The sequence below is a fragment of the Chiloscyllium plagiosum genome, unplaced genomic scaffold, assembly GCF_037043375.1.
Source record: "Chiloscyllium plagiosum isolate Xiang-an unplaced genomic scaffold, Cpla_swu_hap1 HiC_scaffold_28, whole genome shotgun sequence".
Taxonomy (NCBI): Eukaryota; Metazoa; Chordata; class Chondrichthyes; order Orectolobiformes; family Hemiscylliidae; genus Chiloscyllium; species Chiloscyllium plagiosum.
In genome coordinates this window covers 2,386,469-2,412,394 of record NW_028270166.1, presented here as the reverse complement: position 1 = coordinate 2,412,394, position 25,926 = coordinate 2,386,469, and the positions used below count along the sequence as shown (strand labels likewise).

Here is a 25,926-nt window from a genome sequence, read left to right as displayed (position 1 = left end):
GGTAATAGTAAGAGGGAGGAATGGGGGGGATGTGAGAAGGGGAGGAGAGAATGGGGGGGATGGGGAGAATGGGGGAATGGGGAGAATGGGGGGGAGGGGGAGAATGGGGGGGAGGGGGAGAATGGGGGGAGGGGGAGAATGGGGGGGAGGGGGAGAATGGGTGGGAGGGGGAGAATGGGTGGGAGGGGGAGAATGGGGGGAGGGGGAGAATGGGGGGGAGGGGGAGAATGGGGGGGAGGGGGAGAATGGGGGGGGAGGGGGAGAATGGGGGGGGAGGGGGAGAATGGGGGGGGAGAATGGGGGGGGGGGAGGGGAGAATGGGGGGGGGAGGGGGAGAATGGGGGGGGAGGGGGAGAATGGGGGGGAGGGGGAGAATGGGGGGGAGGGGGAGAATGGGGGGGGGGAGGGGGAGAATGGGGGGGGGGGGAGGGGGAGAATGGGGGGGGGGAGGGGGAGATTGGGGGGGAGGGGGAGAATGGGGGGGGAGGGGGAGAATGGGGGGGAAGGGGGAGAATGGGGGGGGAAGGGGGAGAATGGGGGGGGGAGGGGGAGAATGGGGGGGGAGGGGGGAGAATGGGGGGGGGAGGGGGGAGAATGGGGGGGGGAGGGGGGAGAATGGGGGGGGGAGGGGGGAGAATGGGGGGGAAGGGGGAGAATGGGGGGGGAGGGGGAGAATGGGGGGGGGAGGGGGGAGAATGGGGGGGGGAGGGGGGAGAATGGGGGGGGAGGGGGGAGAATGGGGGGGGGAGGGGGAGAATGGGGGGGGGGGAGGGGGAGAATGGGGGGGGAGGGGGAGATTGGGGGGGAGGGGGAGAATGGGGGGGAGGGGGAGAATGGGGGGGAAGGGGGAGAATGGGGGGGGAAGGGGGAGAATGGGGGGGGGAGGGGGGAGAATGGGGGGGGAGGGGGGAGAATGGGGGGGGGAGGGGGGAGAATGGGGGGGGAGGGGGGAGAATGGGGGGGGAGGGGGAGAATGGGGGGGGAGGGGGAGAATGGGGGGGGGAGAATGGGGGGGGGGAGGGGGGAGAATGGGGGGGGGAGGGGGGAGAATGGGGGGGGAGGGGGGAGAATGGGGGGGAGGGGAGAATGGGGGGGGAGGGGAGAATGGGGGGGGGAGAATGGGGGGGGGAGGGGGAGAATGGGGGGGGGGGGAGGGGGAGAATGGGGGGGGAGGGGGAGAATGGGGGGGAAGGGGGAGAATGGGGGGGGAGGGGGGAGAATGGGGGGGGGGGGGAGAGGGGGGAGAATGGGGGGGAGGGGGAGAATGGGGGGGGAGGGGGAGAATGGGGGGGAAGGGGGAGAATGGGGGGGGAGGGGGGAGAATGGGGGGGGGGGGGAGGGGGAGAATGGGGGGGGAGAGGGGGGAGAATGGGGGGGGGAGGGGGGAGAATGGGGGGGGAGGGGGGAGAATGGGGGGAGGGGGGAGATGGGGGGGGAGGGGGAGAATGGGGGGGGGGGGTGAATGGGGGGGAGGGGGAGAATGGAGGGGGAGGGGGAGAATGGGGGGGGAGGGGGAGAATGGGGGGGGAGGGGGAGAATGGGGGGGGAGGGGGAGAATGGGGGGGAGGGGGAGAATGGGGGGGGAGGGGGGAGAATGGGGGGGGGAGGGGGAGAATGGGGGGGAGAGGGAGAATGGGGGGGGAGGGGGAGAATGGGGGGGAGGGGGAGAATGGGGGGGAGGGGGAGAATGGGGGGGGAGGGGGAGAATGGGGGGGGAGGGGGAGAATGGGGGGGGAGGGGGTGAATGGGGGGGAGGGGGAGAATGGAGGGGGAGGGGGAGAATGGGGGGGAGGGGGAGAATGGGGGGAGGGGGAGAATGGGGGGGGGAGGGGGAGAATGGGGGGGGGAGGGGGAGAATGGGGGGGGGGAGGGGAGAATGGGGGGGGAGGGGGAGATGGGGGGGGGGGAGAATGGGGGGGGAGGGGGAGAATGGGGGGGGGGAGGGGGGAGAATGGGGGGGGAGGGGGGAGAATGGGGGGGAAGGGGGAGAATGGGGGGGGAGGGGGAGAATGGGGGGGGAGGGGGGAGAATGGGGGGGGGAGGGGGGAGAATGGGGGGGGGAGGGGGGAGAATGGGGGGGGGGAGGGGGAGAATGGGGGGGGGAGGGGGAGATTGGGGGGGAGGGGGAGAATGGGGGGGAGGGGAGAATGGGGGGGAAGGGGGAGAATGGGGGGGGAAGGGGGAGAATGGGGGGGGAGGGGGAGAATGGGGGGGGGAGGGGGGAGAATGGGGGGGGGAGGGGGGAGAATGGGGGGGGAGGGGGGAGAATGGGGGGGGAGGGGGAGAATGGGGGGGGAGGGGGAGAATGGGGGGGGGAGAATGGGGGGGGGAGGGGGGAGAATGGGGGGGGGAGGGGGGAGAATGGGGGGGGGAGGGGGGAGAATGGGGGGGGGAGGGGGGAGAATGGGGGGGGAGGGGGAGAATGGGGGGGGAGGGGGAGAATGGGGGGGGAGAATGGGGGGGGGAGGGGGAGAATGGGGGGGGGAGAGGGGGGAGAATGGGGGGGGGAGGGGGAGAATGGGGGGGGAGGGGGAGAATGGGGGGGAAGGGGGAGAATGGGGGGGAAGGGGGAGAATGGGGGGGAGGGGGGAGAATGGGGGGGGGGAGAGGGGGGAGAATGGGGGGGGGGGAGGGGGGAGAATGGGGGGGGAGGGGGGAGAATGGGGGGAGGGGGAGAATGGGGGGGGGAGGGGGAGAATGGGGGGGGGGTGAATGGGGGGGAGGGGGAGAATGGAGGGGGAGGGGGAGAATGGGGGGGGAGGGGGAGAATGGGGGGGGAGGGGGAGAATGGGGGGGGAGGGGGAGAATGGGGGGGGAGGGGGGAGAATGGGGGGGAGGGGGAGAATGGGGGGGGAGGGGGAGAATGGGGGGGGAGGGGGAGAATGGGGGGGGAGGGGGAGAATGGGGGGGGAGGGGGGAGAATGGGGGGGAGGGGGGAGAATGGGGGGGGGAGGGGGGAGAATGGGGGGGGGAGGGGGGAGAATGGGGGGGGGGGAGGGGGAGAATGGGGGGGGAGGGGGAGATTGGGGGGGAGGGGGAGAATGGGGGGGGAGGGGGAGAATGGGGGGGAAGGGGGGAGAATGGGGGGGGAAGGGGGAGAATGGGGGGGGGAGGGGGAGAATGGGGGGGGGAGGGGAGAATGGGGGGGGAGGGGGGAGAATGGGGGGGGAGGGGGGAGAATGGGGGGGGAGGGGGAGAATGGGGGGGGAGGGGGAGAATGGGGGGGGGAGAATGGGGGGGGGAGGGGGAGAATGGGGGGGGGAGGGGGGAGAATGGGGGGGGGAGGGGGGAGAATGGGGGGGGGAGGGGGGAGAATGGGGGGGGAGGGGGAGAATGGGGGGGGAGGGGGAGAATGGGGGGGGAGAATGGGGGGGGGAGGGGGAGAATGGGGGGGGAGAGGGGGGAGAATGGGGGGGGGAGGGGGAGAATGGGGGGGGAGGGGGAGAATGGGGGGGAAGGGGGAGAATGGGGGGGAGGGGGGAGAATGGGGGGGGGGGAGAGGGGGGAGAATGGGGGGGGGGGGAGGGGGGAGAATGGGGGGGGAGGGGGGAGAATGGGGGGAGGGGGGAGAATGGGGGGGGGAGGGGGAGAATGGGGGGGGGGTGAATGGGGGGGAGGGGGAGAATGGAGGGGGAGGGGGAGAATGGGGGGGGAGGGGGAGAATGGGGGGGGAGGGGGAGAATGGGGGGGAGGGGGAGAATGGGGGGGGAGGGGGGAGAATGGGGGGGGAGGGGGAGAATGGGGGGGGAGGGGGAGAATGGGGGGGAGGGGGAGAATGGGGGGGAGGGGGAGAATGGGGGGGGAGGGGGAGAATGGGGGGGGAGGGGGAGAATGGGGGGGAGGGGGTGAATGGGGGGAGGGGGAGAATGGAGGGGGAGGGGAGAATGGGGGGGAGGGGGAGAATGGGGGGGGGAGGGGAGAATGGGGGGGGGAGGGGGAGAATGGGGGGGGGAGGGGGAGAATGGGGGGGGGGGGGAGGGGGAGAATGGGGGGGGAGGGGGAGAATGGGGGGGGGGAGAATGGGGGGGGAGGGGGAGAATGGGGGGGGGAGGGGGAGATTGGGGGGGAGGGGGAGAATGGGGGGGGGGAGGGGGAGAATGGGGGGGGAGGGGGAGAATGGGGGGGGGAGGGGGAGAATGGGGGGGGAGGGGGGAGGGGGGGGAGGGGGAGAATGGGGGGTGGGGGGGAGGGGGAGAATGGGGGGGGGAGGGGGGAGAATGGGGAATGGGGAGAATGGGGGGGGGAGAATGGGGGGGGGGAGAATGGGGGGGGGAAGGGGGAGAATGGGGGGGGGAATGGGGAGAATGGGTGGGGGGGGAGAATGGGGGGGGAGGGGGAGAATGGGGTGGGGAGGGGGAGAAGGATGAGGGGGATCCCCAGCGCCGCTGGTGTCCGGGCGGGAATTCGCCGCGAGGTTGAGCGCGGCCCCAGGCTCCGCGGACTCGCCCCGGCCCCAGGCCCAGGCCCCAGGCCCAGGCCCCGCGGATTCTCCCCGGGCCTAAGCCTCGGCCTCTCGCAGGCCTCTCAGCCGCGGCCGGATGTCTCTCTCTCAGACTCACCCTGTCCCCCGCCGCAACAACCCTCTACCTTCATATAGCGCCTGATAAGCACCAAGGCCCTGCATTGATCTAGCGCTTTACCAAACACTGGAGGTCTCAGAGCGCTTCACAACAACAACTCGAAACAAATACCGGCCACAGCACTCACTCAGCGCTGCATTGATATAGCCACCAGGCTTGAGCAGCTCCTGAACCTGGAACCGTGGCTCAGAGACAAATGGAGCAGTGTGGGATCTCACAGCATCTATTGTCAAACAAAATGTGACAATAAAAGGCGATATTCAAACACACAACCAGGACAGTCTTAATGGATAGAGAAGTGCATTGGTTTGTGTGTGATGTGGAGGTGCCAGTGCTGGACAGTTACAAATCCCCCAACACCAGGCTCTAGTCCAACAGGTTTATTTGGAAGCACTAGCTTTCGGAGCGCTGCTCCTTTGTCAGGTAGCTGTGGTCCTGGTTTGTGGAAAGAATCCCAAAGTTTACAGCCCACTAACTGAAAACTGAGGGAGAATATTAATCAGAGATACTGAAGATATCAGAGTGGGAGCCACACTCAGCTCTCAGAACAGGGTGTCCTACAGAGAAGGGAGGTAAAAACAAGGACTGCAGATGCTGGAAACCAGATTCTGTCTCAGAGCGGTGCTGGAAAGGCACAGCAGTTCAGGCAGCATCCGAGGAGCAGGAAAATCGACGTCCTACATCAGGTCATACAGAGAAGGTGGAAGTTGGGATAATCTATTTGATCTTTAATATGTTAACATCAACTTTTTCCTTTGAAAAGTAAAAACAGTGCTGGAGAAACTCAGCAGGTCCGGCAGCCTCTGTGGAGAGGGAAACAGTGTTAACGTTTCAAGTCTGGTCTGACTCTTGTTTGGTGAAGAGCTGTGTCTAACATTAGGCTACAGCTGCAATGCTGTATTCCTGATGAAGGGCTTTTGCCCGAAATGCCGATTTTGCTGCTCCTCGGATGCTGCCTGAACTGCTGTGCTTTTCCAGCACCACTCTAATCTAGACTCTGGTTTCCAGCATCTGCACTCATTGTTTTTACACAGCTACAATACTGTATACAGACCTGGTCACAATGCCATAGGTAACATGCGCTTTCACTAGAGAGGGTGCACAGGAGATTCACCAAGATGTTGGCTGGCCTGGGGTGCTGCAGCCCTGAAGGGAGAGGCTGGGTTTGTTTATTTTGGAACAGAAAAGGCTGAGGGAAGTCTGATTGAGTTCTACAAAGTTCTGAGGAGAATAGACAGGGTGGATTGAGAGAATTCTTTTCCCTTAGTGGTGGGTCAATAACCGGGGGTCACAGTTTTAAGGTAACAAGCAGGAGGTTTAAGGGGATCTGAGGGAAAAAAAATTGACAGTGTTATATGTCTGGCATGCACTACTGTGCTTAAAAGGGTGGTAGAGGTGCGAAATCTCAAGATATTTAAGAAGTATTAAGATGAGCACTTGAAACGGATGCAAGGCAATGGGCTAAATGCTGGAAAATGAGATTAGATTGATGTTTGATGTCTGGCATGGGTATGATGGGCTGAAGGGCCTCTTTCTGTCCTGTAAAAAGCTCATAGCTTTGAGCTCAGGCTTTAGCAGGGCATCACAATGTAAAACAGACTTCAATAACACTTCCTTTATTTAAGTTGTTTGTTTATTCCAAATGCTGTTTTAAGGTTAAACTTGCATTGCTATCTTTAGAAAGGAATAAAGCAATAAGAGAGTGTCCTCTTGACTCTAAATCCCTCCCCAGTTGCATGTCTGTGAGTGGTAAACGCTTTCATAATGCAACAAAGGGTTTGAGCAGCTGACATCGATAGGGTTGTTGTCTTGGCCTGCATTGTCATTTCCATAATTCCCCGGGCTGCACATGGCCACACTGACTGGTGACTCTAGCCAGTCCTCTGTTGAATCTGCATCACTCTCACTGTAATCGCTCTGTGAAATCTCTTCTAGAAAGATATCTAGATATTCAGGGTTTTGCCAGTCCTCATTCTGTATGTCGTTCAGGTCGTCCATTTCATTTTCACTAATGCCCTCTGATAGAAATTTTCTGATCTGGTAACCACGATAGGCTGCTTGGATTATAACTGCAGCCTCGGCCTGTTTCCGGATCTGTGCTCGGGTCTGGTAACCTTTCCAAGCTGCCTGGATCATCAGAGCAGCCTTCACTTCTTCCTGGTAGCGTTTTCGAGTCTGCAGGGACCTCTTTTGACACTCCTGGTATTGCTGTTTGAAATGACAAGGAGTTGAGCGTATCTTGTTCAAGACAAGCTCAGAGTTGTAAGGAGTGGTTGCAAAGAGATTTTTCCGAGATGCTGACACTATTGGTCTGGGGATATCCACGGACAGAGTCCCATCTGTTAATGTCATTCCCAGTGAAGACACCACTCTCTGGCGAAGAGAGGTTGATGACTGTGAAGCCATTGGTTTGACATCTCCTGAAACAATTGTTTCCTTGCTTTCTCGATGCGTGTCTCCATCTGGCAGGTCATGGAGGTAAGGCTTACTGTAAACACCTCTCTGCCATTCTCTTGGCCTATCATGAGAGGTGGTGGAACTTGATTCTACCTGAGTTCCAGCAGTACAAGTCTTGTACATCAAGGTGCCACTAACATGGTCTGCTTCATTGGCCTGTTGATTGTTGTTGGTTGACATGTCTGTATTCACCGAGCACTGCACAGTCGATGACTCATAGACTGAGACAGGCTGCATGGTTGTTGCCATTTCAAGTTGCTTGGCTTTGTTCATGAAATTAGAAAAAGTGGCTGGCTGTTCATCCAGTGAGTTGGTATACTTGATCAGTTTCCTGTTCATTTCAGGGCTAGTTGACGTGGAAGACGCCATATATTCTGACTTATTGGTAATTTTAAGCACGGGTTGATCAGTCTGGGATAGGTTTGCAATGCTGTTTTTCAGGAGATTTGCACTCTCGTCTTCCGTGTCTGTATTTGTGCCATAGCTGTACCTGGGCCTCCTTGAGTTGGATGGCCTCTGTCCTGGATGGGTTTCTTTTCTCTCAGGAGATCCTTCAGAATACCTGTCTCCCTGTTTTGTATCAAAATGGGTTTCATAAGTGAGCCCCTTACCCCATCCCTCCAAACACTTTATTGCCCCCATTGTGAAACCATCTTGACTGTACTCGTCTGTTTCATTTGTCACAGGGTTTTGTGATTCCAAACAGTTCCAAGTCTCAAGAACATTGATTTTATCCCTTGAATGTTTTGGTGTTTTCTTCCCAGGATAGTCAGTCGACAAAGAAATGTCTGCAAAACCACTGGGATTCTGCTCAGCAGGAAAATCAGTCTTCGAGTATGACTTGGACAAACCATGTTCCATATCAGGGTTCTGTGTAATCAATACTTGTTGGATATTGCTCAGGTCCTTCACAGCTGGTTCAAACTTCATGTGTTCCTTGATTAAATTCTTGTGTTTTATGTGTTTTCTCTTGATCTCAGGGGTTTTGATGTTGGATATCACAGTGTACTCCATCTTTTGTGAGACACGCAGGTTAGGTTCTGCAGGTGTGCTGTTGGAGTATTTATTGGGATTGTATCTAATCTCTTCTCCTTTATCCATACTAGCCCTATAGCTATACTTTGGACGCTGAGATGAAGGGCTAATGTAGGGGTCCCCCCAACTTTCATCTTCCACTGGAACAGCGATGTAGTTTTCAGAGACTCCGTATCTAGACTCTGGGTATGAGCTGCAGAGATGAACCTTCTCTGATCGTTCCAGAATCTTCTCTCCCCCTCCTTTACTGTCTCTTTCAACCCTGGGCTGGATCTGACTACTGGAATATTTGTCATCTCGTGACCGTCCCTTTGACCCCATGTCTGCTGGTAAATCTCTTGGCGATTCAGGTCTGGTCTTATTGAGTTTGCCTGTTTTGTCATCCTGGATATTCAAAGCCTCCTCCTCGGTCACCTGGATCCACTGGGTGCTCATGCCATTCGCAGTGTCCTCTTTTGAGCTCCTTCGGGATTTCCTCTTGCTGTGCTCTGTTGGGGGTCGGGTTTCCATGAGCATCTGATTCTTGGTTTCAAAAGGATGAGGTACTAACTCAGACATATAAAGGTGGACATTGGGGCTATGCCTGTTTTCTGTCCGTCTCCTGTTCACATCTTTAGACTCTGGCCTTGGGGGTTTATCTGAGCTGCGATGCTTGCCCTCAGTTACCTTTAGATCGGGGTTGTTGGTATTTGAATGAGTAATGTGGGCGATTCTGCCACTGGGCTCCTTTAGGGACTCTGGTGAAGGACTGTAGTACTCATGGTGATGTCTGATGCTCTCTTCCTCTCCTTTCTCCAAATTGGCCCTGTAACTATACTTTGGGCACCGTGCTGAGGAGTCCCCCCACCTTTCTCTCTCCACAGTCAAGGACCTATGGTTTTCAGGAATGCCGTACCTGGATTCTGGGTATGGATTCTCCCACCGTTCTAGAATTTTCTCACCACCTCCTCGACTGTCTCTTTCACCTCTGTAATGGGGCTGACCACTGGCATCCTGCGACCTCCCCTTTGACCCAATGTCAGCTGTTGCTCCTCTAGTGTTATGTACAGAGGCAGATTTAAGGGATTTCCCTGGTTTGTCCTCCTTAATGATCAGGCTTTCCTCATGACAGCTCAGGGGCGTCTGGACAAGAACAACATTATTTCCATGATCCATCATATGACCTAAGAACACAACAGAGAAAGGTTTCATTTATAAATGTTATCAGATCTTTTCCTGGATTTACAGAGCAGCAGAGTTGAATTGATGGATGAAGTGTCCAAGGGATTATGTAGTGTTTAGATAATACGAGGTCTGAATTTAGAGAATAGGCTTTCTTCATTTTCCTGCTACTTGATAGCAAGTGTTCATACTGTGGCAGTAAATTCTAGAACTGTAGGCAACAGTTATGATGTTATCAGTGATGAGGAGATCCCCACACAAACTATGCAGATTAAGGTGATCTGACAGAGATAATAACTGTTTGAATATTGATGCTGTGTTCATTAGTCATAGAACAACAAGAGAGAGTGGGTGGTGTAGGATTAGACTGGGTGGGACATTATAGGGTGTTGGATGTGAGGGAGAATGTGAGATTAGACTGAGTGGGATATTTGAATGTGCACAATGGGAGCAGGCAGTGGAGATAAGGCTGTGAGAATCATACCAGTGTGAATTGGATGGGTGACCAGCCAGTTTCTATTCCAGAATATTCTATTCTCGAAACATGGAGATTTTTAGACGATAACACATTGGAGTAGAAGTAGACTATCGAAACTTGTCTGCTGTTCAATGAGACCATGGCTGCTCTATTATTTCCCAGCTTTATTTTGTTTCCTTTTCACCATAAGACTTGACTTCCTTGCTGATTTAAAGTCTGTCTATCTCAATCTCAAATTTATTTATTTACCAGCCTCCCCAGACCTTGATGATAAATAATTGCATAAACTCACTTCTCTCAGAGAGAAAAGCATCCTCATCTCCTTCAATGGGTGACCCATTATTCTGAGACTATTCCCTCTGGCCCTGGACTCTCCCAGACAGGGAAACAACATTTACACATCTCCCCTGGCGAGTCCTCTAAGAACTTTGTTTGATCATCTCTCATTCTTCTTAACTCCAAGGAGTACAGGCCCAATCTACTCAACCTCTCCTCATAAGACAATCCCTCCATCCCTGGTATCAATCTTGTGAACCTTCTCTGGACAACCTCCAATGTCAGTATACCTCTCCTTATGAAAGGTGAACAAAGCAGTTCACATCATTCCAGTTGTGGTCTGACTAATGCCTAATATAATTTTAGCAAAATCTGCCTACTTTTACAATCCATTCCCATTGAAATAAAGGCCAACAATCCAATTGCTTTCACTATTACCTGCTGGGTTTGGATGTAGCTTTTGTGATTCATACAAAAGGATGCTGGAATCTCTCTGTTCTGTAGATTTCTGCAGTCTTTCCCAATTTAAACAATATTTAATTTATTTATTTTTCCTGACGAAGTGCATAACGTCACATTTTCCCAAATTATATTCTATCTGCTAAAGTTTTGCCCTCTCATTTAACCTGTCTGTACCTCTTTGCAGACTCTAGTTTTGTGTCATCTGCACATTTGGTGAGAATATTCACTTCCATCATCTAAGTCATTAATGCATATTGTAAATAATTGTGCCCCCGCCCCCAGCTCTGATTCTTGTGGCACTCCTCTAGTTACACTTTACCATTCTGACCCATTTACCCCAATCTTCTGTCTTGTGTTAGTTAGCGAATCCTCTATCCATGCTAATGTACTGCCCCCAACACCATAAGCTCTTATCTTGTTAAAAAGCCTCATCATGTGTGCTGCCTTATCAAATGCCTTTTAGAAATCCAAATATACTACGTCTACCTGTTCTCCTTTATGTATGTTATCACCTCAAAGAATCCTAATAAATATGTCAGACAACTTTTCCCTTTCATGGACACATGCTGACTCTGCTTAGTTATATTGTGTATTTTTAAATGTCCCGCAATATCAGGCAAAGTGCTATGTCAATGCAAGTCTTTCCTTTTTTAACAGTTATTTGTATTGAGTTTTCCCTTTCACCATTTTGAAAACTTCAATCGGATCATCCTCGCATATCCCATTTCCCTAAACTTTCTTGAATTGAGATTCCCAGACTTGGTTTCCCTTGGTTGCTCTGGTTTGTATCCTGTTCATTGTCAGTGAGACTGTTTTTATTTATAATCTGACCATGAATACATGAGTGATACTTCTGCTGGGATTTACTGATTTTGATTGTCCTTCAGTTCTTATTTCCATCTGGTTTGTTGCGTCTTGTTTAGAATCCAGTAAAATGTCATCACTCAGAAAAGAAAATGACATTACCCATTTTCCACAGCTGCACTTTATTCAACTCCTGCTATCAATGGGTCTTCTCACTAATGCCAGACAATGACTCTCTCTAATCATAGAATCTCTACAGTGTGAGAGCAGGCCATTCAGCCCACCAAATATACACTGACCTTACGAATAGCATCCCCCCAAGACCCACACCCCCCGACAAACCCTCCCTGTACTTCCCATGGCCAATCCACCTTACCTGCACAGCTTTGCACTGTGGAAGGAAACCAGAAAACCCAGATGGAACCCATATAGACTCAGAGAGAATGTGCAATCTCCAAACAGACAATCTCCCCGAGGGTACAGTTGAACCCGTTTCCCTGGTGCTATGAGGCAGCAGTGCTAACCACTGAGCCCACCAAATAATTGCAACAGGATTATTAGGTGACTACTTTGACATTGGATGAATTACCATTGGATGAATTCCCCACTATAACATCCTGGGTATTACTATCAGCTAAAAACTGAAGTGGATATAACACAACGGCTACAAGAGCTGTCAGAGGCGAAGGACACTGCAGCAAGTAGCTCACCTCCTGACTTCCCAGAGCCTGTCCTACATCTAAGAGGCACAGGTCAGGAGTCTGATGGAATACTCCCCACTTGCCTGGATGGGGACAGCTCCAATAACACTCAAGAAGCTTGACACCGTCCAATCCAAATATCTTAACAAGATTCCACTCTGTAATTCTCTCCTGGGTATCTATATACAAACCACTCTGAACCCCTCAATTATATTCCAGTCTGTAACCCACTCCCAGGTATCTGTTATTCTAAATATAAAACCATGAACCCTTTGATTAGATCTAGTCTCTACATCACTCCTGTGTATTTGTTATTTCATATACATAATCCCTCCTCCCACCCTCTTTAATGTATCGCTGAATTACATTCCAATCTGCAATTCACTACTGAGTATCTTTCTATGTATTGACACTGAGCTCCTCCATTAGACATCAATCTGTACTTCAATCCCGGGTATCTTTTCTCTAAATATAAACCAACCTGAATCTCTTGATAAGATTCCATTATGTAACTCACTCCTGGGTATCTGTTATTCTATGTGTAAATCCCCTGAACCCCTCAATTCGATTCCAGTCTGTAACTCATTCCTGCAACAGTTAAAGGGGAGAATGTACACATCTTTCAACATTGTGTTTTTGTGATTAGTACCTCTATTGTCTTTTCATTTTGCTTCATCTTCCATTTTATCTATTCGGGTCTCACCTGTAGTCATTCGACTCTGAATGTTTGCTTCTCTCTCCCTGCTTTCTCTCCTTTCTGCTTTCTTGTTCTCTTTATGTTTACTTCTGCGCTTTTCCCTGTCTCTGTCTCTCTCCTTTGCATGATCCTTCATTTTTTCTCTTTCTTTTTCACGTTCTTTATTTTCATTTCTTCTCTCATCTATCTTCGTGTGACTTATTTCTACACATTGATCTTTTTCCATCTTCCTTTATGATTCTTTCGTATCCAGAGTGAAAGAAGTACAGAAAATTATTAGAGTTGGGTGAAAGTTTGGAATTAATCAGTATTAATATGGTCATTTTACGGGCTGCTGTTTCAGGGAGGTTGAGAGCTTGACCAAGAAAACCCAGAGAGCAAGTGAGAATCTGGGATGGATGGCAGAGTCTGTGACCCTGGCTGTTCTTTTTGAGTTGAAACTTTATTGCTGGAACAGCACAGCAGGTCAGGCAGCATCCAGGGAACAGGAGATTCGACGTTTCGGGCACAGGCCCTTCTTCAGGAAGGGCCTGTGCCCGAAACTGTTCTTTTTGAGGATGAGTATCAGTAACAACAACACTTACTCTAAAAGTAGAAAGTGCTGGTGAAACTCAGCAACACCAGCAGCACCAGCAGCAGAGTCAGGAACAGACGTACGCTAACCCTAAGCCTAATTGCAGCCCGAACCCTAAGCCTAGCCCTAACCCTAAGCCTGGCCCTAAACAGTTGATTCTAAACAGTGTCTTGAAAAAGGAGAGAGGTGGAAGGATGAGTCCCAGAGCTTAGGGTCCAGGCAGCTGAAGGCACAGCTTCCAAAGGCGAAGGGATTAAAATCGGGGATATGCTAATGAGACGAGAATTAATAAAGTGCATTGATCTTAGAGGGTTTTAGGTTTGGAGGAGATTTCAGAGCATGGGAGGCAGAACAAGGCCTTGGCAAGTTTTACGTGTGTTTAAAAGAGAAAACACTAAGACGATTCACAGATACGTAAAGCAAACACCTCGAGAGGTTCGGAGAGCCTCGTATACATTTGAAAACAGATGTAATCCCATTCAGCTCTTCAAGGCTGTTCAATAAGATCATGACTGATCTGTTTGCAGTTTGAATTCCACCTTCCTATGTATTCCCAATAACCTTTGATTCCTTGTCCAACAATTATCTATCTACCTCCACCTTCAAAATATTCAGTGACCCACCTCCTGCACTTTCTGAGGTAAAAATTTCCAAAGTTGTGCAATCCTCTGGGAGGAAGAATTCCACTCATCTCTGTCCTGAAAGGGCAGCCTCTAATTTGAAACAGTGCCCCAAGTCTGGATTTACCCACAAGAGGATACACCCTTCCCATGTCCACCGTTATCAAGGTCATTGAGAATGTTCTCCCCTTCAATCAGGTCACCCTTGCTTTTCTCAACTCCAGTGGAAACAAGTTCAGTCCTGTCTGACCTTTCCTCAAGAGACAACATCTCAAGTTCCAGGTATCAATCCAATAAACCTACTAAATACCTCCAATGCATCTACATGCTTCCTTAAATAGAAAATGTGAAAGATCACAAGAAAAATCGATGGGAGAGAAACTTAAGAAAAGAATTGCAAGAAGTTAGAGGAAGATAAAAGTAATGGTCTTCAATCTGAGGTGGCAGGCAAAAGTGTCCAAGAATAGCACAGAGGGTGTTCCAGGTCTCTAACTGCCAGAGAACAGTGGAGAGATATAATTCAGACCCAGAGAAATAATCATTTGTGCCCAGGATTACAGTTGGCAGTTGAGGAATATAGAGAAACCAAGATTTCACTCACTAGGAAACACCATTGGAGAGTCCAAAACCACAGGGAAAATCTGGAGATGCAGTGACCTTAAAATGAATGGTGCACATGGGCACATTTTTAAATATCAATTTTACTTCATTCAGGAAGAAACAAATCCTGGATCAAGGAAAAGACTAACTGGGAGCTGCCTGGAACACCATGACATCACAGAAATGCGAAACATTAATTGCAGAGTAGCAAGGGCAAGAACCACAATCTGCTGCTTTGAGACCAAGTTCTGAGCTGATTGGTGTATTTGGTGGAATCCCGCTATACAAAGTGAATTTAAATCCCAGTTCCCATTGATTCCCACTGAACCCACGTACCTGGAGTTTCTGCCTTACAAATTTCAGCTAAGTTCTGAGTTAGGATTTCTGCACGAACAATTCCAAAAGCAACCCTTTTTTTCACTCCTGCTTCAAGTAAATAAGAACTACAATCTCAAATAGGAGCAGGTTGCCAGTGCTTGGAGCTGCATAGGGCCCAGGTTTGAATGGTTGTCTCTTTCTTCAAAGCATTTCTGCCTTTTGTTCTCTTTGAAGTAAGCTCTGGACTAGGGAGCCTTGTGGGATCACTAATTCCTTGGGAATGTTCTCGCTGATCAAAATGTGTGAACCTTTGCCACCCAGCTTTCTCTCGATTTACCTGCACCTGGCAAAGCCTGTTTCCCCAAAATGTCAGAGTGACATCACAAGGTGACAAGTTGTTACAATCAGTGAGTCATAAAGACCAGGAAGTTTGTCATTTTGACCATGATGATGCCAGGCCTTTCTCCGAGGTCAGCACAGTTACAGGATCATCATCTCAACAGCATCATTACTGCTGTGTTGGAATAAATGTGGCAGGATGCCAACGCCAGGGCCAAATGCAGTACCCCAATCAGCGTTTAATCATGGGTCAAACATCATCACAAAGTTGGAACTGCTCTCATCTACACATCCACTGACCATTGGGGTGGCTGGAGAATGCTCAGGAGTAAGACTCATTTCCCCTCCCTGACACAGGCGTCTGAATCTTGCATTTCTTTTTGGCCATGTGAGAATTGCAATGAGGTTTTTGCAAGGATTCCTGCCACAAGGTTCCTCACCACACCTTCCCAAATGTTCTTCATTAACTATTGACCCTGACTCTGTTGTCTCTCTGCAATGACATCCCCATCTTACTATACGTGCCAATCTCAGAACAACTTGCCTGGCAGCAGATATTGCTGAAAGACCAGTATCTGCGCCATCCTTGAGAGGCCGTTATGCATCTGAACAGGTATTGGCACTCTGATGTCACCCATCACTGGCAGTGTAATAGTACAGAAGCTACAAAGCTATCTGCCCTGGTACGGAGCTGGCATGGCTGACATTGCCTCACACATTCAACCACGTTCCCTCATCCTCATTGCTCTTTTACCACCACACCACAACACTTAGATACATCCTATCTGATTGCTTCTCTGATACGCTCTCCCAGTGGTCACCTACAGCTTGTCATTGTCCAGTATGGGAACAGTACCTCCAGGCAAGCAATCGGACAGACCCAACCATGGGTTCATATTGACAGCCATCAAAAGGGAACATAAAGGAAATGAAAGCAAGCTGCAGTTTACACCAAAATCTGAGCCAACTGCTGGCAGGTTGACTTTTGCATGGATTGGACGCGAGTATCCTTGGAGCAGGCATGGATTCTGAACTTTCACCCATCAAAGTGACATGATGCAACCCACTCTGGCCATTGTCCAACTACTTCCAGCTGCACTGCACAGCGTCTGAAGGTGGATATTGTCTGCAATGGGCTCTGCCTGGTTTCCAGATAGCCACATTTCTACCCAACCTCACCATCAGGCCCCACCTCCCCTTTTTGCTTTTTCCACCCGTCCCACTAACGTGGAGAATGCTGTAAAAGCAAAATACTGTGGATTCTGAAAATACTGGCAGTTCTGGTATTTGTGAAGAAAGAAACAGAGTTAATATTTCAAAGAGCGTTAATATTTCAAAGAGAGTTAATATTTCAATATTTGGAACTGGGAGGATGCTAAGGATCTTTGGTGAGTTTCTGCAGTACATCTTGTAGATAGTACACACTGCTGCTACTGAGCACCGGTGGTGGAGGGAGTGGATGTTAGTGGATGTGTTGCCAATCAAGTGGCTGCTTTGCCTGGGACGGTTTCAAGCTTCTTGAGTGTTGTTGGAGCTGCCCCCATCTAGGCAAGTGGGGAGGATATTGATCATTTTCTACTTTGATACTACCTATTTATCTCAGTATTCCATGCACTTGATATTCCACAATAGCAAACTACCTAATCATGTTAATTTAAATTGGCCACAATAACACAAGCAAATCCCTGTTCAAGAAAGTTGGGGAGTGGAAGCTCAAGCATTGACTTTAAAAACAACCGTTACTGAGGCTGCGCTTGGAGTACTGTGTAAAGTTCCATTCTCTGTATTTAAGAAGGGATGTATTTATACCTGAGACAGTCCAAAAGAGATTCACTAGGGTGATTATTGGAAGGGGTTAACCTTATCAAGATTAGGCCTTTGTTAAATTTTAGGAGAATGAGGGGTGATCTCATTGAAACACAGATTCTGACAAGGCTTGACAGGGAAGATGTGAAGATATTTCCACAAATGGGGAAGTCTCAAGTCATGGAACATAATTACAGAATAAGTGGACACTCATTTAAAACTGAGATGTGAAGGAATTACTTCTCTAAGACGATGGTGAATGTCTGGGATTGACTATCCCAGAGAGTTGTGGAGGCTAGATCACTCAATGCACACAAGGATGAACATACCGCAAGAACTGCAGATGCTGTAACTAGAAACAAAAGCAGAAATTGCTGGAAAATCACAACAGGTCTAGCAGCATCTGGGCCAGACCTACAGCCGGGCAGGACTGGAACCCATGTCCTGGGGGTGCTTTTGCTAACACTGTTGGGGAGGGTTTAAACTAATGTGGCAGGGGAATGGGAACCAAATGAGGAAGTTAGTGGACAGTAAGGAGGTAGTAACTAAAGCCTGTAAGGAACTGGATAAGAAGTTAGCATGACTAATGGGAAGAGTAGGGAGGGAGCAGATGATGAATGCAAAGGGACAGGTGGTCTGAGGTACACGGTTTTAATGTGAGAAGTGTAGTAGGTAAAGCAGGTGAACTTAGAGCTTGGATTAGTACCTGGGAATATGATTTATTGCTATTACTGAGACTTGGTTGAAGGAAGGGCATTGATTAGCAACTAAATATCCCAGGATATAGATGCTTCAGGCAGGATAGAGAGGGAAGTAAAAGAGATGGAGGAGTTGCATTACTGATCAGATAGAATATTACAGCTTGACCAGATGGGCCAATGGGCTGAGAAGTGGCAGATGGAGTTTAATTCAGATAAATGCGAGGTGCTGCATTTTGGGAAAGCAACTCTTAGCAGGACTCTAATACTTAATGGTAATGTCCTAGGGAGTGTTGCTGAACAAGGAGATCTTGGAGTGCAGGATCATAGCTCCTTGAAAGTGGAGTCGCAGGTAGATCGGATAGTGAAGAACGCATTTGGTATGCTTTCCTTTATTGATCAGAGAATTGAGTATGGGAGTTGGGAGGTCATGTTGCAGCTGTGCAGGACATTGGTTAGACCATTTTTTGAATATTACGTGCAATTCTGGTCTCCTTCTTATCGGAAAGATGTTGTGAAACTTGAAAGGGTTCAGAAAAGATTTACAAGGATGTTGCCATGGTTGGAGGATTTGAGCTACAGGGAGAGGCTGAACAGGCTGGGGCTGTTTTCCCTGGAGCATTGGAGGCTGAGGGGTGACCTTACAGAGGTTTACAAAATTATGAGGGGCATGGATAGGATAAATAGGCAAAGTCTTTTCCCTGCGGTGGGAGGGTCCAGAACTAGACGGCATAGGTTTAGGGTGAGAGGGGAAAGATATAAAAGAGACCTAAGGGGCAACTTTTTCACACAGAGGGTGGTACGTGTATGGAATGAGCTGCCAGAGGAAGTGGTGGAGGCTGGTACAATTGCAACATTTAAGAGGCATTTGGATGGGTATATGAATAGGAAGGGTTTGGAGGGATCTGGGCCGGGTGCTGGCAGGTGGGACTAGATTGGGTTGGGATATCAGGTCAGCATGGACGGTTTGGACCAAAGGGTCTGTTTCCATGCTGTATATCTCTATGACTCTATGACTCTATATGCATGGTAAGTTCTATCTACAGAAGGTGGTGGGGGCCTGGAACATGTTGCCAGCGGAGGTGGTAGAGGCAGGAACAATAGTGTCATTTAAGATATATCTAGACAGATACATGAATGGGCAAGGAGCAGAGGAACACAGATCCTTAGAAAATAGGCAGCAGGTTTAGATCAAGTATCTGGATTGGTGCTGTAAGGTTCTTTATTCTTTGTTCATCTGTGGAAAGAAAGTTGAGTTAACATTTCAGGTCCAGTGACCCTTCTGTTTTTGTTATATTTAAAGAAGAGGTAATAGAGTTTTTGAAAGATTGGGAGTCGAGGGCTGTGATGAGGAACCCAGAATGACATTTGTCCACTTTTCTAATCCCAAGTCTAGCTGCCATCCAGTATCTTAGCATAATCTAACTTGGGGGGGGGGGCATGGGGGCTCAAACCTCACAACGCCAGGGACCTGGGTTCGATTCCCACCATGGGCAACTGTCTGTGTGGAGTTTGCACATTCTCCCCATTTCTGCATTGGTTTCCTCCCACAATCCAAAGATGTGCAGGTCAGGTGAATTGGCTACACTAAATTGCCCATAGTGTTAGGTGCATTAATCAGGACTAAATACAGGGTTGGGGAATGGGTCTGGGTGAGTTACTTTTCAGATGGTCAGTGTGGACTTGTTGGGCCGAAGGGCCTGCTTCCATACTGTAGGGAATTTAATCTAACCAGGTCTGTCTGGGAGTGGTACCTCATGTGACTAGAACAATTTACTTGTATAGAGCCACTGTTGGAAACATTCACAGACAATTCATTGTATTTTCCCTACCTCCAGCTTCCCTCAATTCTCCCACCATGGTCGCCCGACACATCAGTCTGTGCCTCCCCCCATTTCACTCTTGCACTGATAGCCACCCAGTTACCTTGGTGCTCATTTTGAATAACTTTAAGACCATCAGAGATAGGAACAGGAGGAGACCATTCAGCCCCTCAGGCCTGCTCCACCATTCAGTAGGATCCTGGCTGATCCAGGATTCCCCATCTCCACTGGGAGCCCTTTCTCATTTCCTTGATTCCCTGGTTGATCAATAATCTATAATCATCAACAAAAATGGAGGAGAAGAACTATTTTTGGCGCCCCTGTTTCTCCCAAGAATCTTGCTGGAAATAAAAAAAATTGGAGAATTCAGGAGGAACCTCTTCATCCAGAGAGCAGGAGCAGGGAGCATGTGGCTTTCTTGTGGGATTGAGTGGAATAGCATTGAAACATTGAAACAGGAAGCAGAATAAAAATAGGAAGGAAGGAACAAAATGATAAACTAAAAGAGATGAAGAGGAGGGTGGGGCTGAGACTGATGATGCAGAAACGCCAGCACAGATTACAGAGGAACCTCGTTTATCCAAATAATTATCCGGGCAGGGAGTATTTAATTCAGTTAATCACATTCTGGATAATCGAATGCTGGGTAACATAGTTTAGCCGAGCATCAGGATCTTGCGATCTTGCTGGATAATCCGATATTCAGATAATCAAATGCCAGATATTCAAGGTTCCTTTTTAGATGAGCTGAATGGCCTGATTATGTGTAAGGTTGGGTGACTTAGTGTTATGTACAATGGGTGACTGGACCTGGAATAACTTGCAGTTAAAATGGTCACTGATTTTAACTAATGGAAGCAAAAGAGGAGGTGCAGTGGTAATAAACAGCCTACAGGGGTCGCTAGTTAGTAAGAAATTACAGCAGGAGCCTGTGCATTTTAAGGCTTTTATTTTATTAAAGGGGCAGGTGACAATCTCCCTGTTTTTATCTTTAGCTGTTAATACACATTCACCGTTGGCTTTGTAATTGGGCAGTTCTGGGGACGGGTAGTCAGTTCAGCTCATGTCTCCTCCTGCTGCCTTCACATGTATGGTGACCTTTCGGGGGTTATAGCAAGGGTTACGCTTGACAAAAATGCCTGCTCCATCTGGTTTGGCCTGGCTTCTCCAAGCTGGGCTATTTTGGCACCAGAATTCCTCTGGGGATCGCAGCTCCCTGTCACTTGGTGACTCCCTGGCATCGGGTCCACTTACAGCTTCTGCCATTAAATATAAATAGTCCGGACTATCCCCAGAGGATTCCCAACCGGCACCATCTGTGCTCCCATTCTGATCTTCCTCCTCCTCCTCCTCCTCCTCCTCTTCCTCTTCCTGTCTCCCAATGCTGCTTAGTAACTTCCTGATCTGGAATCCCCGGAACTGGGCTTGAATCTTCACTGCTGCCTGGCTTTGCCTTCGGATTTCCTGCCGGGTCTGGTATCCTCTCCAAGCTGCCTGGATGGTGCCGGCGGCTTTAACTTTGTCCTGGATCTGCTTCTTGGTTTGGATGGACCTCTGTAGGGAGTGACCGGATTTCTCACCCTCTCTGCCAGGGGTTACACCTGTTTCTGGGACAGAGGGAGGAGGGTTGAGGATGACGACTGGCAGCTTCCTTCTGACTGACTCCTGTCTCTGCAGAGGTTGATGGAATGTTCTGGATTTATTGTCAATGTGTTCAGACTCAGTGCCCATATCCCGAGGATCAGCTGAGGTGGAATTGGTCGTCTCTGTTCCAGGTTTCTCAGACTCTGTTTCAGGTGGAGAATGGCTGCGCCTCCACACAGGCCTGCTCCCTGGGCTTTTGATTAGATGCTTGTTTGACTTCTTTGAGTAAACCAAGGGCAAAATCCCTTCACTTTCAAACTCTTTCCTGGTCCGGTAACTTCGGAAAATGGCCTGGATTTTTGTAGCTGCAGCGACTTGTTGTCTGAGGGACCTGCGAGTACAGTGACCTTTCCACACTGCCTGGATGATACCGGCAGCAGCACGTTCCTCCCTCACCTGCTTCAGGGTCTTCCGGCCAGAGGATTTGGATGTGCTGGCGGGAGTCTGTCTGGATGCTTCCAGATCAGAAAGGTTGAAGTCCTGTTTGGAGGCAGGAGGCTTGCTGAAGGGTCTGTCACTGGGAAAGGACTCTGAGCTGAGCTCCTCTGTGTAACGAATGAGTTTGCGAGTTTTGTTGGCGGTGTAGGGGGTGGATTTCACCAGGTACTGGGACACTGTCTTGTTTCTCTCACTTGGATCCTCCACCTTCCCCTGAAACTTGTAACTATACCTGGGCCTTGTTGCTGTTGTCCCTGGGAGGTTTGATGTCCTCTCCTTGTTCATCACGTTTTGGTGTTTCTGCCATTTCTCTGACTTCACCTGGCCCAAACTCTTTTCCTTGGGGGTGATAAGCTCTCCTCGGGTTTGTGTGGTATCGTAGTGACCACTCATTGCAGTGGTGTCACCAGCACCTTCTACCAGATAGCCAGGAACAAACACGTTGCTCTTCGAATCCTGGTCCATCGCAATGGCTGACACTGTCCCTGAACAGCTTTCCTGTCCAGCATCTGGGCACCAACTCAGGAGACGCCGGGGTTTGGTCCCTTGGATAGTGTCACCCTTCCCTGAGACACAGTCATTTTTGTCTGGGTACAGGAGTGAGCCATTCTCTGTTTGCCTGCTTCCGGTTGATGACACTCTCCTTGTTCCTGACGCAGTTAGAAAGGAGCTGGAGTTCTGGTGGGAGCTGCCGTGAATGGCAGCTTGAGATTTGGTAAACCCCGGGGTGTAGGACATGTTATAATACACCATCTCAGCTTCCTCGTCCTGGGGTATTATGTTGAGTTCAGAGTCAGCTTTGAGATTGCGCCTGGCCAAGTAACCCCTGAAAAACGATTGGATGTAGACAGCAGCTCCGATTTTAACAGCTAGGTCCCTCCGTGCCAAGTAGCCTCTCCAGTACGCCTGGATAATGGTAGCAGCACGGATCTTTCGCTGTAAACTGCTCGTCCACCTGGGGCTTTGCTGTATGTGGAGCTGGACGGGCTCCTTCTGCCAATGATGCCAATTCTGGACCTGAACCTGACCAGCGTCTAACAGCCGCTGCTGCTCTTTATTTTGGTTCCAGCAAGCTGCCTGTTTGACGTGGATGGGGAGGGGTCTGCTAACCTGTTCCTGGAGAAGCTTCCGGACTTGGTAACCCCTCCAAAAGGATTGCATTAGGATGGCTGCACCCTGCTCTATGTAGAGTTGTTTCCGGGTGCAGTAACCTCTCCACAGGGCCTGAATCTTTGATGCTGCAAAGTTCATCAGTTTCAGTAGCTCCTCTGCCATGATCTCCTGCTGTCGCTGACTGCACTGAGGAGGCACCCTTGAGGCAATATTTTGCTTCGAGCCTGGTTTAGGGGCTCCAGGTTCAGATATCCTTCGGCCCAGGCTTCCAGGGAGCTGACTGGGCCTTGCAGGTTGCATTGCAGGGAAAAGGACTGATGGTTAACACGAAAATTAAAATCTATAAAAGAAAGAAATATGTTTGTGAATATCAACGGCAACACCGTTAATGTGTGTACCACATTCTAAGATACTTGAGGCTGAAAGTGGTTCAAGATAGAAACATAGAAATGAGGGGAAGGAGTAGGCCATTTGGCCTAGTCCACCATTTAATATGCTCATAGCTGATCCTCTATCTCAATTCCCACGTCCCTCCATAGCCCTTTATGCCTTTAATCTAAAACGTTATCTAGCTCTTTCTTAAATGTATTCAGGGTCTTGGGCTCCACAGCCCGTGATAGAGACTTCCATAGACTCACTACACTCGAAGTAACAAAATGCTTACACTTCTCAGTCCGAAATGGTTTAGCCGGTATCCTGAGACAGTGTCTCCAAGTGGAAGAGGTTACAGCAATAGGGAGGGGGTGTGGGGCAATAGGAGGTTACAGAGATAGGGAGGGGGTTACAGAGATAGGGAGGGGGTGTAGGGGCTGTAGAAGGTTACAGAGATAGGGAGGGGGTATAGGGCTGTAGAAGGTTACAGAGATAGGGAGGGGATATAGGGCTGTAGGAGGTTACAGAGATAGGGAGGGGGTATGGGGCTGTAGGAGGTTACAGAGATAGGGAGGGGGTATAAGGCTGTAGGAGGTTACAGAGATAGGGAGGGGGTGTGGGGCTGTAGGAGGTTACAGAGATAGGAAGGGGGTATAGGGCTGTAGGAGGTTACAGAGATAGGGAGGGGGTATGGGGCTGTAGGAGGTTACAGAATTAGGGAGGGGGTGTAGGGGCTGTAGGAGGTTACAGAGATAGGAAGGGGGTGTAGGGGCTGTAGGAGGTTACAGAGATAGAGAGGGGGTGTAGGGGCTGTAGAAGGTTACAGAGATAGGGAGGGGGTGTAGGGGCTGTAGGAGGTTATAGAGAAAGGGAGGGGGTGTAGGGGCTGTAGAAGGTTACAGAGATAGGGAGGGGGTATAGGGGCTGTAGGAGGTTACAGAGATAGGGAGGGGGTGTAGGGGCTGTAGGAGGTTACAGAGATAGAGAGGGGGTGTAGGGGCTGTAGGAGGTTACAGAGATAGGGAGGGTGTGTAGGGGCTGTAGAAGGTTACAGAGATAGGGAAAGGGTATAGGGGCTGTAGGAGGTTACAGAGATAGGGAGGGGGTGTATGGGCTGTAGGAGGTTACAGAGATAGGGAGGGGGTGTAGGTGCTGTAGGAGGTTACAGAAATAGGGAGGGGGTATAGGGGCTGTAGGAGGTTACAGAGATAGGGAGGGGGTGTAGGAGGTTACAGAGATAGGGAGGGGGTGTAGGGGCTGTAGGAGGTTACAGAGATAGGGAGGGGGTATAGGGGCTGTAGGAGGTTACAGAGATAGGGAGGGGGTGTAGGAGGTTACAGAGATAGGGAGGGGGTGTAGGGGCTGTAGGAGGTTACAGAGATAGGGAGGGGGTGTAGGGGCTGTAGGTGGTTACAGAGGTAGGAGGGGGTGTAGGGGCTGTAGGAGGTTACAGAGATAGGGAGGGGGTATGGGGCTGTAGGAGGTTACAGAGATAGGGAGGGGGTGTAGGGGCTGTAGGAGGTTACAGAGATAGGGAGGGGGTGTAGGGGCTGTAGGAGGTTACAGAGATAGGGAAGGGGTATAGGGGCTGTAGGAGGTTACAGAGATAGGGAGGGGGTGTAGGGGCTGTAGGAGGTTACAGAGATAGGGAGGGGGTGTAGGGGCTGTAGGAGGTTACAGAAATAGGGAGGGGGTATAGGGGCTGTAGGAGGTTACAGAGATAGGGAGGGGGTGTAGGGGCTGTAGGAGGTTACAGAGATAGGGAGGGGGTGTAGGGGCTGTAGGAGGTTACAGAGATAGGGAGGGGGTGTAGGGGCTGTAGGAGGTTACAGAAATAGGGAGGGGTATAGGGGCTGTAGGAGGTTACAGTGATAGGGAGGGGGTGTAGGACGTTACAGAGATAGGGAGGGGGTGTAGGGGCTGTAGGAGGTTACAGAGATAGGGAGGGGGTGTAGGGGCTGTAGGAGGTTACAGAAATAGGGAGGGGGTATAGGGGCTGTAGGAGGTTACAGAGATAGGGAGGGGGTGTAGGAGGTTACAAGATAGGGAGGGAGTGTAGGGACTGTAGGAGGTTACAGAGATAGGGAGGGGGTGTAGGAGGTTACAGAGATAGGGAGGGGTGTAGGGTTGGAGGATGTTGGAGTGATTGAGAGACGGTGACACAATGGAGGGTTTTGGAAACACAAATTAGAATCTAAAAGTATAAATGTTAACTGGGAGTGAATGTAGGTTAATAATGGGTGAATACGAGGGTATGAGATAGGACATGGAGATTGGATCTTTGAGGAAGTTTACAGAAGGTACAGTGTAAGAGTCTGGCCAGCAGGATATTTGAATCATCAACAAGGAAATGTTACAAGCACAGAATTGTGTCCTGGGTAGTTCCTTCAACTGAGGAAGCTCTCAAATGTATTTCATTGTTTATTCCTGGAGGGACTAGCTGTGAATTGAGAGCAGGATGAAAATGAATCAATTGCTGAGTTCTCACCCTCTCAGCAACACTCCACTCCAGCAACATTCATTCTCTGAGCTCAACTCTCTCTCTGTTTCTCTCATACATGCACACCCCCAAACACATACCCACACACACATATACCCATACCCACACACAAACACACACTCACATACAATAATGCGGTTTGTGAGGAATAACATTTTTTACTCAGTGGGTGGTAATTCCCTAGAATTAATTTCCTGGCCTATGGGGACAGTGGAAGGAAAGAAATGGGACAGAGTGGATTGCTGTGTGGAGATTAAACACAGACTTGATGGGCTAAGTGGCCTCCTTCTGTACCATAATGACCCAATGTCCATATGCAGAGAGCACTTGAACAGCAAATGGTCATCACAGTGCGGGTGAGTATTTAAAATAATACTGGGAATATTGATGGAATAAAGGAACAATTTTAACAACTTAAAGGATCAATGTC

The 25,926-nt window shown here is 50.5% G+C and overlaps 2 protein-coding genes across 3 annotated transcripts in view; both read right to left on the bottom strand.

Annotated features, from left to right (window-relative positions):
• The window catches only part of sac3d1 (SAC3 domain containing 1), a 23,255-nt gene extending 18,457 nt beyond the window's left edge, over window positions 1-4,798 (bottom strand). The window contains exon 1 of one of the 2 annotated variants that reach the window (XM_043721510.2): window positions 4,708-4,798. The gene's annotated coding sequence lies outside the window, so the exon portion shown is untranslated. Of the gene's footprint in view, window positions 1-4,587; window positions 4,684-4,707 lie in introns of those variants that run through there. The other variant, XM_043721511.2, reaches the window with a different exon arrangement.
• A 1,403-nt stretch (window positions 4,799-6,201) lies between these two features.
• Window positions 6,202-22,960, bottom strand: LOC148142486 (uncharacterized). Its single transcript, XM_087975837.1, has 2 exons — window positions 20,491-22,960; window positions 6,202-9,235 (listed from the first exon to the last, which is right to left on the bottom strand). The coding sequence occupies exons 1-2, from the start codon at window positions 22,922-22,924 to the stop codon at window positions 6,297-6,299; spliced, it is 5,373 nt and encodes a 1,790-aa protein (XP_087831963.1). The 5' UTR covers window positions 22,925-22,960; the 3' UTR covers window positions 6,202-6,296.
• Between the last annotated feature and the right edge of the window lie 2,966 nt (window positions 22,961-25,926).

Bases quoted from the DNA above. Each gene is read 5' to 3' on its own strand.
- LOC148142486 (XM_087975837.1), bottom strand. From the start codon at position 22,924: ATGCAACCTGCAAGGCCCAGTCAGCTCCCTGGAAGCCTGGGCCGAAGG. The intron at 9,236-20,490 runs GCTGAACTGACT...TTGTGTTCTTAG, and splicing joins GGCAGCAGGAGGAGACATGA to GTCATATGATGGATCATGGA.